Below are 15,232 nucleotides of genomic sequence, written 5' to 3'. Positions count from 1 at the left end.
AATGTATTGATATTGCTATTACTTTATTACTCATGTTTCTATTCAGTCCCTCTCCTGTTCATATTTCAGTCTCTCATTCAAATTGATGCATGGTTGCTAGGGTAATTTGGACACTGGAAACCAGATTGCTGAAATTGCAAACTGGAGAGCTGATGATTAAAAGCTTAACAAAATAATAATAATAAATTAAAACTAATTGCAAATGATCTCAGAATATCAGTCTCTACATCACCCTAAAAGTTAACTCAAAGGTGAACAACCCCTTTAAGGTTTGAGTCAGAATGTGACTATTTCTGGCACTCTGCATCAAAATGAAGCTTGTGCATGGTTCTTTAGGCCCAAGTCCATTTTGTAAATTGATGCCCGCAACAGTGGGAACCCTGCAATTACTGCTAGCTTGTGGGTGAAGGTAGTTTCAGGGTTCCCCTGACTTAATAGGTACACTTGCAGTTGTGCGTGTGAAAAGGAGCTGGGATGGAAGCACCAAGCTCAACTATACAGAAATGCAAGGAGTAGCTTTGGATGCAAGTATGTTTAATACATGGTGAGAAAATGTGCACCAACTGTATCCAGTTTTGTGCCAAAACTGTGGCAAATGAACCTAACATGCATTGAGCTCTCATTAACCTGTGATAAATAACATGGAAGGTAGAGTTAAGTTTGCAGCCACAACTGAGGATTTAACTGTTTGCCGCTAGCTTATGTAATCACTATTAGGCAAATCATCAGAATACTGTATATCTCAGAAAAGTGATCTGCAACCTGTGGCCTGCAACCTATCAGGGCTTGTTAGAAGATGCAGTTCTACAATGGGTAGACCATCACGCATGGACCAATTCTAGACGCAAGGTAAACAGCGCAGAAAGTAAATATATCACCTAGGTGGCTCACTGATTTGCTTAATTATAAGGCAAATAACACCAGCAAACAACTGGGCAAAGGGCTAACCCTTATTTTTGCAAACAGATTTGTGTCCAATTTGGTTGCTTTACCTTTCAGCAATAAATAACAATAGGTGTGTGCACATTGTGTCTTCTGTCTTTTGTTACCTCCTTCTCACAAACAAGACTGTAATGACTATATTTAAAGTTTATCCCACTGTCAAAGGCTATTGCATTTTTCATCTGCTTCAATCTAAGAGAATTAGGGTAGATTCAGAGAAAGGGAAGCTGCAGACTACAGGAGATGGAATGTGTGGAAGAATAGAAGGCACAGAAGAGGCTTTATGTGAGTGGCTGCTATGATCCTGTGAAATGTTACACCACTGTGAGAGATTTCTGCTCAGCCTCCACAATGTGACTGATGATGAAGAGCTTAGGTTCCTGCGACTTTGTGCTGTAAGGTAACTGCTATATGTAAGATAATGAATCCCTTTCATACATAAATGATCGTTGCTATGGCAACCAGCAGGTAGAAGACACTGCAGCTGTAAATGCTATGTACATTATTTATACCGCAAAGTGTGAATTATAGGAGAATGGGATAAGTGTATGCTTCCAAACATCATTATTTTATAAATCTTGATTGTTAAGTAGATACTTTTGCTGCTCTCTGTGTGTATTAGAGTTTCCCAGTATAGGAAATTACAGCCTTCAAATAAAGTACACTTGCAATGTTGCTCATTGTGTGATAAATCTATGGTCTGCTGGCTTTTACATAACTGACATTTACAAACTCAGCCTTTGTTGCTTGTATAAAAATGGAAACATTATGATTTGAAATCATCACATTGGACGAGTCTCTTTTCTCTTTCTTTTAATATTAGCAAGTAGTAAAATCCCATTGCCATCTCGGCAACATCCCCAACCTCTGTTTATCAAAGGCCACACTGGCATGCATGGGAATCTGACCCGAAGCCAATTGCACTAAAAACACTCAAAACTCTCAAGTGATCTGCTTAAAGCACAATATTTCATTCCAGAGAAACCATGCAATTTACCTTCTATATGCCTAATTTTTTATGGGGTTTGCGAGAAATGACAATGAAAATTGTACATCCATAAAAAATAATCCTTATACAAACTGCCCTGTATCTTAAAACCTATTGCTCTGATTTCAGTACTATGCTTGAAAAGTATAGAGGATTGTCTTGTCTTCTCTTCCAGCAGTTTCAATTTGGCACATGCACATGTAAGGTAAAGTGGGTTTAGACCCCAACCACTAGAGGAGATTAGGGTGGTAACACCGACGGCAGGGTTCTTTTTCTGACATTGGTTGGACAGGTATAGACAGAGAGTGTCTAGTGGGAAGTACTAGGTATTTCAGTTAGAAAGGACAGCTACAATGGGTAAACCAGACCCCCAAAAAGGAGTAATAGACTTAGTAGCAGTGGCTAAGTCACAATTGGGCCCAGGGCCAGATTTACATAGCAGGCACCCCTAGGCCTGCTGCCGTTCATCATCCCCATCCCCTCTCCTCCCCTTCTTTTGTGCACATGCACAAAATTTCAACATTGGGTCTGGAGTACTGGGGATTGGTGTGCAGTAAATTTTCTCTATCTCCTGTGAATCCCCAGTGCTTTCGAATCAATGCATGTATGCTGCCCCCTAAAATTCTGCCACCCTAGGCCCAGGCCTTTCCACAAATCTAGGCATTATTGGGACAAAGTAGTATCAGTTGGGATAGCTTTTGGCAAGGACGAGAATATTCTTAATCCGTACAGGGCAGGTGCCCTAGGCAACCTGGTTGGTCACGAGAATAAGTGGACAGGCGCGAGTGAATAGATGCACCGGAAAAGCCGGCTTGAGAGTGCAGAATGGGGACCGGACTAGGGGTAGGAGGCAGAGAAGGTGCGTGCCTGGCGCTCCCCCAGCCCTGTGCCTTAGGCATGTGCCTACTCTGCCTACCCTAGTTCTGGCCCTGGTTGGAGGAAAGCAGGACTACTAGGACCGGAAGGTGTTGCATAGTCCAAGAAGGGGATGAGTAGCAGGGTCAGACTGGGCCGGCGGGACACCGGGAAAAAACCGGTGCCCCCCAGCTCTAGTGGGCCCCGCTGACCCAGATCCGCACCCCGATTTTCCTCCTGCCACGACCGATAAAATGATATGCACGCTTGCATGCACACACCTGACGGGGGGGAAAGTTGCCGGACTTGGAAGCGGAGGGGGGCCCTGAGGCAAAAGCCCCCCATTCCGACCCTGATGAGTGTCCATGTAAGTTGGGGCATATGAAACTGCTGTTGGATGTTGAATGACTGTCAGTAATGTGCCTGTATGTTTACCTGGAATGTGAATATATTGATGCCTGCAAAATAAAGCATGTTTCCAATCCAGTTATTGGCTGTTGGAGTCCTACATTTACATGCTATTGCCAGCTTAGTGCACAAGCGCAATGCTACTGCCTCAGAACTAAAGGACTGTACCCAGACTAGTTGACTGGCCCAGGAGATGTTAGTGTTCTTTTCTTAAACATTACACTTTCTTTATGATGCCTCCACATACTTCATTGTTTCATTGTGCTTTTAGAAATGTGAAGGTGAAAAAAAGCTATGCCTCTCATTTGACAAAAAATTATTATCTCTACATGTGATTTGGCAACCTATGGTTTGTGAGTAGGCAATCTATTTGATAAAGGGTTGGTTGGTTTCTATGAGAGATATCCAGCACTAATGTTCATTGGAGTTTAAGTGATGTCTTTCTCTTATTTCAGTGTTGGGGGATTGAAAGGGAAACTTCACCACACTTATAAGAGCACATAAAAATTTGTGTCTGGAGTACTGCACTATATTATACTCTATTTATTTTCTCACTGCCCACAAGCGATGATCACCTTTTTGAACGACAGGGAAAACAGCTAACTTTTTCACCTTTGTACAACAAATGGCAGTTATATGGTACCAGGGCAGCCATCAGGGGGGGACAGGGGGGAGAGTTGTAGGGGGCCCGAGGGTAAGGGGGCCCCCCGGCCATGCCACACTTACTTGATTAGCCGGGCCCCCCCATCTTTCTGAGAGCTGTTGACTTCGGGAAGGCATGGACAATTAAGGGGCCCTGGCCACCAATTTTCTTATAATGTGGGGGGGGGGCCTGGGCACCAATTTTTTATTCTCATGAATATTTTTTCACCAATATTTTTTATGGGGGGCCCTGACCACCAATATCTTTTTATTTTTCATTAATATGTGGGAACCCTAGCCAACAATATGTTTTTTTTTTTTTTACTGTGTGGTGGGGGGCGGACCTGTGGGGTGGGGAGGGCGGACCTGTAGGCAGGGCTTGCGGTGGGCACAGCCCAGGGGGCCCAGGAAATGTTGTCGTATGGGGCCCTGTGATTTCTGATGGCGGTCCTGTATGGCACATAAAATAAGTACCTACTATTTGGGCAGCTGGGCAAACACAGACACAGAACTCACCTTTATGTGACAAGTAGTGATGGGCAAATGAATTCACCAGGCACAAATTCGCAACGAATATCCACGTTTTGCTGCAAGCGAATACATTTGCGAAACTTTGGCGAAAATTCACTGGTGAAAAATCCGCCGCGACTTAAAAAAAAATTTGAAATAGCCGCTTGCATAAAACTGACACGTGTCAAAAGGCCTGGTTATTCTGTGTAAGAGGCAAAGTACACTAACATGTAATGTTCACAGCTAAGTGCATTCCACTGGCCAGAATCCATCCCCAGAAGTACTATCCCAAAGATCCCCCCGTGACAATGATAGCTGCAGTTGGTTCAAAATCAATGTAAGTCATTTGCCATTTTAATCAGAATTTTCCAGCTTCCCTATGAGGTCTGTCAACCACCAGCCAAGGTATACTTACTCTTTTGAAAACACAGAATACATTTTGTAAACAAAATAGCAGAGCACACAGCAAACACCGGAACTGCAAACAACATTCAACTGCACATTCTGATGCCAATTCCACAAAAAAAAAAAAGAGAGGGAGCTCCAGAGGGAGCTCATAACATTATCAGCAGTAAACAAACATATATAACACTCTTGAGAGTCTAATTACTGTGAAGAGCCAATAATACAAGGCAATTTAGCCACCCCTGAGTTTTGTCTCGTATCATAAAGGGACAGAAGATATTATACAAGCGGCAAGCAGTGAAAGACTGTCACAGAGTATCACGCGCTGTATGAGATCTTTTCTAAAATAACAGATTTGGGTAAAGAGAAAAATACCTCTATTTATTGTCTAGCAATCTGTATAGTATTCCAGTACATTTTAAGGGCCTTGTTTTTGGCCAAAAATAAAATCCAAGAGACCTAACCGCATCAGTGTAGCTGCCCAAAGCATCCAATCAATCAAAACTAGTTGCAGATTGGTGGCTGGTAAATGATATGTCCATAGGTTGCATTTATCATTTATATGAGTGCATACGATTCAAAAATATCTGTTGTTTCATAGGGAGCATAAAAGGAGACTAGAATGTAGATTCCCCCTCAGACAAAATATGGGTTAGTGGGACAAAGTGGTGCTTTTCATTGTTCATGAAAAGCTGTTTCAAGCTAATGTCAGCTACCTATGGGTGGCCATGCTCTTCACAGGGGGTAGATGACATAGACAGATTGTTACTTGTTTAATAAATGAACAGGGATTTAAAAAAGGTTCCATGTATGATCCCTTTGTGGACTGAAATTTAATGATGGGGGGAAAATATTATTATACTGTACCCCTACACACTATAACTAAGGACAAGAAGTTTCTGGATATTCCCAGTTATATCATCCCATGCACAGAGGTAAATATGCCTCTAGAACTTCAGTGATGTTTGATTTTCCACCCCACTGGGGGAAAGGGTTGAAATGATGCTATTGGGAAACAGGGCAGTTTGTGTCTTTATTATTTATATGAGAGCTGTGCTTTCTAGAAATCCCATTCACTCAAATGTTCTGCTTTGTAACAATAATGGTGATGATATTTTTAAGTTCGAGAAACCGTCTAAAAATTATAGGTTTTACTTGGAAAACTTTGCATTGGAAAATACTCTATGACAATTGTTTGAGGGTAATTCACTGGGAAACGAAGAAAATGTGCCACATTACTCACACAACAGTGTCTTTATGGCTTTTAGTAAATATGAGAAATTAGGATGCATTGCAAAAAACTTTGCCAAAATTAGATCGGGGCACATTCCACACTTAAAATATTAAAGGAAAACTAAACCCTGAAAATGAACGTGGCTAGAAATGCAATATTTTATTTAACAAACTTGTTGAACCGGCCTAAAGGCTCAGCATCTTCAAAGTTGTCACAGGAGTTTCCCGTCTGTTAGGAGTGTCTGTGACATGCACATGCTCAGTGTGCTTTCAGCAGCTGTTTCAAGCTAAGCTTAGGGATCATTGCAAATCTTCAAACATAAAATGATGTTGTCCTGTAGATGATGCTACAGGGCTGATTATTAAATTCTGATACTGGTTTCTGAGCTGCCATCAGTCTTCTGAATTATTTACTAATCAGCCTGATATTGTGACATTTATATTAAGTATATTGTGCGTCGGTCGCTAACATGGGCGTCCACAGAGGGGGGCAAGAGGGGGCGGTGCCCCCCCCTGGGACCAGACTGACCATCTGTTTATTCGGGCATTTGCCCTAGGGGCCGCTCTGTATTTTTGTAATGTGGGCCGCTCCTGATCTATAATGTTTATTTCAAACTGTGGGCTCTAGGACCGCTCCTCCGTCCCAGCTCCCACTGTGGCTCTGCCCCTTCCACTCGTCTCCGTTCTCATGCTGTGCTGTGTGCAGGCCTGCCTGCCTGCCATCAGGGGGGAACAAGGAAGAAAGTTTTGGGCCAGGCAGGATTTAGGCTCAAAGGGGGATTAGCCAGCCCCCCTTACGAGCGTGGACATCACTGATGCCGAAGACGGAAGTACAGGAACTGATGTGGTAAGAAGGGGAAGCCAGCAGTCACTGTGCTTCTCAGGAATCTCTTTAGCCTGCACTCTGTCTCTCTCTACCCCTCTCTCTCTCTGAGTCTTTGTTTCTCTCTCTGCCTCTCTCTCTCTGTCTCTCTCTCGCTGCACTCTTTCTTTCTCTCACTGCACTCTGTCTCTCTCTGTGAGTCTCTGTCTCTCTCTGCACTCTGCCTCTCTCACTACACTCTCTCTTTCACTGCACTCTGTCTCTCTCTGCACTCTGTCTCTCTCTCTCTACTCTGTCTTTTTCTCTCTCTGCACTCTGTTGTTCTCTGCACTCTGTCTCACTGCACTCTGACTCTCTCTGTGAGTCCCTCTCTTTCTACAGTCTCTATCTGTCCACCAATGAAGTTTTTTTTTTAACTTTTATGGGGGGCCCCTATCCTAACCACCAATTGTTTTTAACTTGTATGGGGGTCCCTGGTAACCAGTGGTTTTTTAGTGTTTGTTTTATCTCCCATGTTTGTGTGGCTTTTATTACTGTAGTGTTGGGTCTGGGACTGTCATCTAGATTATGTAGGTACCCAGCAGAATGAATTGTAAAAAAAGAACATGTGGCTACATGGGGTATTTATGCATGTACTTGCCCCTGTGCTATCTGTTTGTGAGTTCTGGGGGTATTTATACATGTACTTGCCCCTGTACCATCTGTTTGTGAGTTCTGGGGGTATTTATACATGTACTTGCCCCTGTGCCATCTGTTTGTGAGTTCTGGGGGTATTTATACATGTACTTGCCCCTGTGCCATCTGTTTGTGAGTTCTGGGGGTATTTATACATGAACTTGCCCCTGTGCCATCTGTTTGTGAGTTCTGGGGGTATTTATGCATGTACGTGCCCCTGTGCCATCTGTTTGTGAGTTCTGGGGGTATTTATACATGAACTTGCCACTTTGCCATCTTTGTGTGAACTAGGGTTGCCACTTGTCAGACAACCTGTATTTTGAAGGGTTGCCCGGGTCAAATTAGGGAAACTGTGCAGGATTCCCTTGATTGACCCGGCGATCGGCTGATCGCCGTGGCATAGCTCCACCCCTTGATGGCAGTGACACACCCACCTATCTCACAGGCCCGCCCACAGATGCCTCCTTGCCCCACCCTGGAAAATTTTCTGCGGACACCCATGGTCGCTAACCTTAGCAGCAGCACAGACCACGTGCAGTGAATCAACAGAAAAGAAGATGCACTGATATCTACTTATACGGCTCTGGTTCCCTTGAGCTGGTATAGAATGTACAACATATCAGTCCTATTTCTATAGTTCTCCTTTAATAAATGATCTGGTTAAAATGTCAGCTACCTATGGGTGGCCATGATTAAGCATTACCCTAGACAATAGCAATAACAGACAAATATCGCACTAGAGGGTAGAACTTAAATAAACAAGAAATAAGAGATGCAATACTTTTTTATGGGGAGGGGCAGCTGCAACATTTAGTTAGGGCAGGCTTGGTCAAAATAAAGTCCCTAGACTGCTGTTGACCTATAACTCCCAGAATCCTCCTGCCTTTGCATGGACATCCCTACATTAGGATAGATTTAAGTGTAAGGCCTAATTGGTTTTTTTTTAGGGGGAGGGTTATTTAACTTTAATGAAGAAGTTGTACAAAACTAGAATTAAAGGTCCATATGTTATTCCTTCCAGGTACCATGAGCATAATTTTTACTTCTGGTATTAAATAAGGACAAAAGTTTATGATTAAATATAAGACATATGGAACATATCACTAATAATGCTTAGGTTGCTTTAAGGTTTTTTAACTACCTAAATCCCACACTTTTCTTTTATCTAAATTCTAACTAGCATTTCAGTCAATTTAAGACTGTCACCGCATATTTACTAGCACAGAAGAGCAAAATCTATGCACACACATAACCAGAATAGAATATTATTAAAGTCACATCTTTCTAGAGGAATGTCAGGGGTGAATAGGGTGTGAAACCTCAGGGATGTTTTTTTCAGGGGCTCCAATGAAAGACAGACTGGAAGATGAAAGTTGAGGGATGATGTTAAAGCTTTCCCAAAAATACATCAAAACAGGAGACTTTTTTGTAAGGTTGTGGCTAAACTCAAACTGAATAGGATACACTGGTGTATTCGGCTCATTCAATGAATACAAGAGCTCTGATGTTTATTCTAGTCAGTTAGACAATGACTCATTTACTCTTTTGGGCAAAGCAAATATTACACAGACACTTATTCTTTACTCAGCTTTTGTACCTCCTGGAAAAACAGAGTACCTATAAAAGTGTAATACAATGCACTTTGCATTTGTTAAAGGAAAGCACTTTTCTGGTATTTAAAAAATTGCTTCTTTATGTTCTATCGCCATCTAGTGGTGCCAAATAAAAGTGTGGGAACAGGTTTTCTGAATGACAGCAGTGGCTGCATTTTCAAAGGGATGTGTTCATTCCTATACTGTACGTGCAGCCAGTGTTTCAGAATTCAGGAAAGTTGCATTGTGCCGAGACCAGCTGATAACTGAATAATGACACAAATGAATTTTGGTTCTACATAAATAAAGGATAATAACTCATGAAGCTTTCTTATAATAATAATATTATTATTAATTATCTAAATAATATCTAAATATATAATGAATTTGGAAAAGCTTATTTACAGACTTTGCATCCTGCCCCAAACTTCAGTCCTCAAAATGAAGATCAAAGACACTCTCCAGTAAATACAGTACTACCTTTTATCTGCACTGCTGTTTTCATGAAGGGTGCTATGTGGACTTCCCCCTATTTTCCATTGAGGGAAGCAGGTTGGGGGGTGCATGGTGCTACGGAGCCCTGTTTATAAGTGCTGCAAGTGCTCAGAAACTGAACACTAAGGGGTGTGATTGGGATTGTGATGTTATCAGGGGATTTCATACCCTTGTAGCCTTTCAGATGAGAACATAAACATATTGTATATGGGCTTGCTTACAACTCCAGGGATACTGTACAAAGTGCAAAAATCGGCCCGAGCCAATTTGTATGCATCACAGGTCCTGCTCTTTCCTGATTAATACATTGCTGCATGCATTAGGCATTAGGCCATGTCAGTCAGAGCACATACACATAATATGCTTCTGAAGTCACACCCATGCACATAATGAACAAGTTGCAGCATTCACTCATTATGCGCATGCATGTGCCCCAACATTTTGCATAAACTGGCTGCAGGTGGCCTAGTGCTGGCAGGGGGGCATTTTTTTTAAAAAGAAAACTACTGTTACCCCCAACCCGGGGGTACGGGCTCTATTAAATGTACAAGCATGAAGCGCCAGCACTCACCCGCTCCTAACCCGTGGGTCCAACAAACACCTGTGCATCAACGTGTGTCATGTCCTAGACTCCAGACGAGCTTAGTGCAATTGAACAGTAATGGTGCTTCTAATTGGAGCCTTAATGCTACCTCTTGTAGGGTAAATGTTTCCTATAGTGGGTTAAATGGTTTTAGTAGGTGGGGTTAAGGAGGTTTTATTAATGGTGTTGGGGGGGGTGTTCCCCATGCTTCTGAGGAAGTGGCGAGACGCCACGAAACGCGTCAAGCGTTGGGGGTAATATTATACCCATGTTACATGTTTTGCTTTTAATAGATTTCCAATAAAATATTTCAAGTTTTAATTTGTCCAGCCACCGTGTGCTCCGTACCATTACTGTTACGGGCTCTATTAGCCTGTACCTTTTTTTTTTAAAGCAGTGTTTTTAGTGTTTTTTTTAAAGCAGTGTTTGTTTAACCCATTCTGTATTGCTGAATCTTCAAACAGTGTCAGATTCAGTAGTGTAGAGCATATAAATAGCCATAGCAATTTCAGCAATAACAAATTACAAATACAAATACCTTTAAGTCTTCTGTACATTTTAATTAATGTATATTGGAAAGTAACATATGATTACAATAGCTGGTCATTAGTTATTAATATTTGAGGTGCTTTGATTAGAGATTTCTAGTTGATATCACTGCATTTGCAACACCCTTAGTTACGTAGATTTGTTTTTGTATGACAGCCTATTTTGACTAGCAAAGACTATGTCTTGCCTGGCATTTTCAAGTTGATTGGTTTAAATTTTCAAGTTTATTTGTAGGAGAGCATTCCCCTGATGTGCACTATTCTTAAAGGGGAACTATTGTGAAAATGAAAATTTCATATTAGCTTCAGCATACTGAAATAAGAAACTCTACAACCAATTAAAAATGCTGTACCGTTTCTGAAATAATCAAGTTTATCTTTACTATTCCTCTCTCAGCATATCTTTCTCATCATGCTGTCTTCATTCAGGTGTTGGATGTCAAATTAATGATTCAATATATCTTATAGGGGGGGCTCCTTTTGCCTAAAAGATGTATTAGAGCTAACTCTATCGCCAGAAGTCCTGTCTCTCTACATGCAGAATGTGTGCAAAAGGCAGTTATTTTGTTAGATTGTGTTTGTACTGGAATCAGTTATTTGATTAAACTGAACTGAGGAAGCTTAGTTTAAATTTTCATTTACACGATAGTTCTCCTTTAACATTAATTCATATATATATATAATATAGTAATGGCACACTCTTAAAAATCAAACCAATCTCTGCCCTGGATCATCTTTGAAAATACTAATAATATATTGTGATGATGAGTGTGTATATGTGTATGTGTGTGTGGTTGTGTGTATAGTGTACACTGGAGACTTACTTCAGCTTATTAATATGTATTGTGATATACAGTAGGAAAGTGCTATACCTCATATATCACATAATAATGATTTATTGCACTGGGAGCAAGAAAGAGTTTGTGACACACAAAATAAGTGAGATAAATTAAGGTGTTCCACTTTACATCACCTAATAATTTCTATGCTTATGTCTGAGAACAAATCCATATAGCGCATTATTGGGATGGTGCCAATAAATATGTAAATTCCTTTACCAGCACCTATATTAGGTGTTTTCGAGGAGCCATATGACTTTATAAAGGCACAAGGATGCAGACAATGTAAGGTAATGGAAACCCAAGGAAACATCTAATTTTAGTGAGTATTGTTAAATCACTAAGCACCATTTATAACTGGTGACATCACCAAGCATGTTGCTTAGTGATGTCACCAGTTGTAAATGGTGTTTAGTGCTATATAAGGATACATTGTATGGGTTATTGTATGTGTATCAAAATGTCATTCATTCTACCCACTTCTGGTAATATATAATGGAGTTTCAGAGAATTCTGATCCTGATATGTATGTATGTATGTATGTATATATATATATATTTATTGTAAGGGCTTAGGTAGCTGGGATCAGCTTTCTGGGGGTAAAGCAGCCCACAGCAGAATCAGAATTCATAGGGGGTTTGTTTCTTTCTGGCAGTTTATTTTCACTTGCAGCAAAACAACATAAACAATTCAAAATAAAATCCTTGCCACTTAATGGGCTTCTAACTAATACAGGTCAGTTTTCCTAACTACCAGGAGAAGGCCTACCGCCTGTCTCCCCAAAACAAAGAACATACAGGAATATATAAAATCCCAAACCTTTTGGTGATTTCAATCCCTCTCACACAGGCAGCTTTCCTGTGTCTTTTCCCCAGCCAGGAACTCCCCACTCTGGCTTGAGCTGCCTTTTTAATTAACCACCTGAGATACCTCAGGACAACTCAAAACACCCGGGCTGGACTAGCAGTCCCGGAACCACTCTGTTAGGAACCTGGGGCATAAATAAACTCCGTCCTGGACTTTCCCAGGTATCCTGGTAGTGACCTCACCACAATATATATATATATATATATATATATATATATATATATATATATATATATATAGTGGGTGTGTGTGTTTGTTTGTTTATTAGATAGAAAGGGGATGAACTGGTCTTTGCTACCAATTGTCCACACGATGTACTAAACTCAGTTTACCAAATATATATTTCTAATTGGCTTCCAGTCTGTAACCACTTAATGGAGAGAATTTAACATCTTCAAATTCAAACCCCTTTTTCACACACATCTCAATTGATGCCTTTGTATTAGAGAGTTTATAATGGTTTAGCCTATCAGTGGCTTAAAAAAAGTGTGTCAACCCTCACCAAAAAAATTATCTTCGTAAGGGCCCAGCAGGCGTAGCTGCTCCCGCCCTAAACCCTCTCTCTCGCCACGACCCCCTCCCCTGCCGCATTCTTGCACTAGGAGAGCTTGGGGCAATTTTAAAAAGAAGTGTGGCGGGGAGGAGTATTTTATTGTTACAGAGGAAGCCAACCCGCAGTTCAGGCCCCCCTGTTTCTAGGGTCTGCTTATTCAACATTTATGCCACTGACCGTTATATACTGTATATAGTTACACATCGAGATCATTGCTCCTCTTCTTCAACATAAAAAATCCAAACTTGACCTGTGATTCTTCATAGCTGAGAGCTTTCATACCAGGGCCACAGGTCAGCTTCCTGTGTGCATGTGACCCCGCCATGCAGGGAATCAGTTGCGACAAAAACAAATATGGCAGCCATCAACACCACTGTGCTGTTCGTTACGTGGCAGGATGCTGGCCTACTTCTTTCTGTCTTAACTTCGCTAAAGGTCAGACAGAAGACAACGGATTGGCACCAGCAGAAATTAATTGCTATTTACTTCTATTTAACAATTTGGTTTGGAAGGAGACTCGGGCCAATTTAATGGGGTCATTTGAAAAACAGCTTTGAGGCATCCATTTTCCTATAAAGGAGTACTATACCCACAGAAATGTAAGGTCTCTATAAAGCCCTGCTTCATGTAAATAAACAAGATTCATAATAATATTCTTTTTGTAGTAGCGTGTGCCATGAGTAATTCTAAATAGAAATAAGCCATTTTAATTAACAAGGGCCACCTCCTGGGATTGTCGGATTCATGGTGCACACAAACAAACCATATGTTAGATCACATGAGTCAATTGACAGACATAGTTCTGTATTCTGTTTCCACACTTCTTCCTGTTTCAGTTAGAGCTGCAGTATTTCTGGTCAGGTGATCTCTGAGGCAGCACAGAGAATATCATAAAATGGGGCTCAAGTGAAAAAATGTAAAAGGGCAATATTTACTTAAATATATATTCCATTTTGGTAAGATTCTTTAATACCACTTAATATGATATAAACTGTTTATGTATTCATTTTTGGGGTATAGTTTTCTTTTAATATAGGGCAATTTACATCTCATTTCTGCCAGTGCACGATGACTGGCATTACTTGCTACAACTAAGTTCTTTATCTTTATTAAAGTCTCTGTCTGACCAAAACTGGAAATGTATGGCCTTATTAGCCTTGCTATAGGTCTGCATATTTCAAAATGCATAACATGTATTTATCTACATTAATCATATGTACTGATAAGATGCTAGATTGATTAATCTATTCTGTTTAGTTTTGTGTCATTGCTAAACAGAAACAATACTTTCCTGCCCATTTCCGATTCTTAACTAAACATGTCAGCAGGTAAAAAAATGGTCTAAATACAGATCTCTAGGACATACCACTTAGAATAATGGCTTCCATTTGTAATAGAAAAAACTGGGGCTCATTTATAAACACTGGGCAAATTTACACCTGGTCAGTAAGCCTTAGCTACCAATCAGTGATTAGCTTTTTTCAGTCAGCTGCACATTGAAAGCTGAAAGCAATCATCTGGGTTGCTATGGGTTACTGCAATGTTGCACATTTGCCCAGTGTAAATAAGACCCACTATGTTTGCCCGGAACAGTAACACATAGCAACCAATAAGATGTTTCCTTTTAAACAGGTGACCTGTAAATGCTACCTGCTGATTGGTTGCTTGCTATGTATATACACATTTAATGTTCTTTTCCAGTTACTACATTCAACAGATGTTCTGGGTTGTGTCAAAAATGTTCCAATGTAAGATGGAGAGAAAGTGAGACATTACAAGTTTTTCCCACAACATAAGGAAATCATGTTTTTCTGATTTGAGTGTTTTCATAGATAAGCTAGAGACTGCGAAAAAAAATCATGATTGAGGGTTTTTTTTGCTACAACTCTCCAATATTGCATTTAAGAAGCTATATGGTTGCTAGAGTCCAATTTACCATAGCAACCAGGTAGTAATTTAATTGAGATAGTAGAGGATGCAAAAGGTGAGGGTCTTAATAGAAAAAAAAGCAATAAAAAGTAACAATAACAATGAAATTATAGCATTGGAAAGTAATAGTTTTTTGGGCTGATGGGGTCAGTGACCAACATTTGAAAGCAGTACCGAGGCAGAAGAAGTAAAGATGTAATTCAAAAACTATAAAAAAAAAAAATGAAGACCGATTGAAACTTTGTGAAGAATAGGACATTCTGTAACTAAAGGGCAAGTCAACCCCAAAATAAAAATTTGCAGAATAAAAGAAAATATCATTCTAAGCAACTCTGCAATACCGTA

At 40.5% G+C, this 15,232-nt stretch overlaps 1 protein-coding gene across 5 annotated transcripts in view; it reads right to left on the bottom strand.

Annotated features, from left to right (window-relative positions):
- Positions 1-15,232, bottom strand: part of col9a1-b (collagen, type IX, alpha 1) — an 83,346-nt gene that overhangs the window by 55,088 nt on the left and 13,026 nt on the right. The window contains exon 1 of one of the 5 annotated variants that reach the window (XM_041564695.1): positions 13,136-13,277. The exons of 1 other annotated variant lie outside the window; for it this stretch is intronic. In XM_041564695.1, coding sequence (XP_041420629.1) covers positions 13,136-13,171 — 36 coding nt within the window. In that variant the 5' untranslated portion in view covers positions 13,172-13,277. Of the gene's footprint in view, positions 1-12,357; positions 12,395-13,135; positions 13,278-15,232 lie in introns of those variants that run through there. 3 more of the 5 variants (XM_041564700.1, XM_041564697.1, XM_041564699.1) reach the window with 3 other exon arrangements.

The sequence above is a fragment of the Xenopus laevis genome, chromosome 5S, assembly GCF_017654675.1.
Source record: "Xenopus laevis strain J_2021 chromosome 5S, Xenopus_laevis_v10.1, whole genome shotgun sequence".
In the NCBI taxonomy this organism is placed as follows: domain Eukaryota; kingdom Metazoa; phylum Chordata; class Amphibia; order Anura; family Pipidae; genus Xenopus; species Xenopus laevis.
Note: the sequence above shows the minus strand (reverse complement) of the source record. Positions and strands in the feature narration are given on the sequence as shown.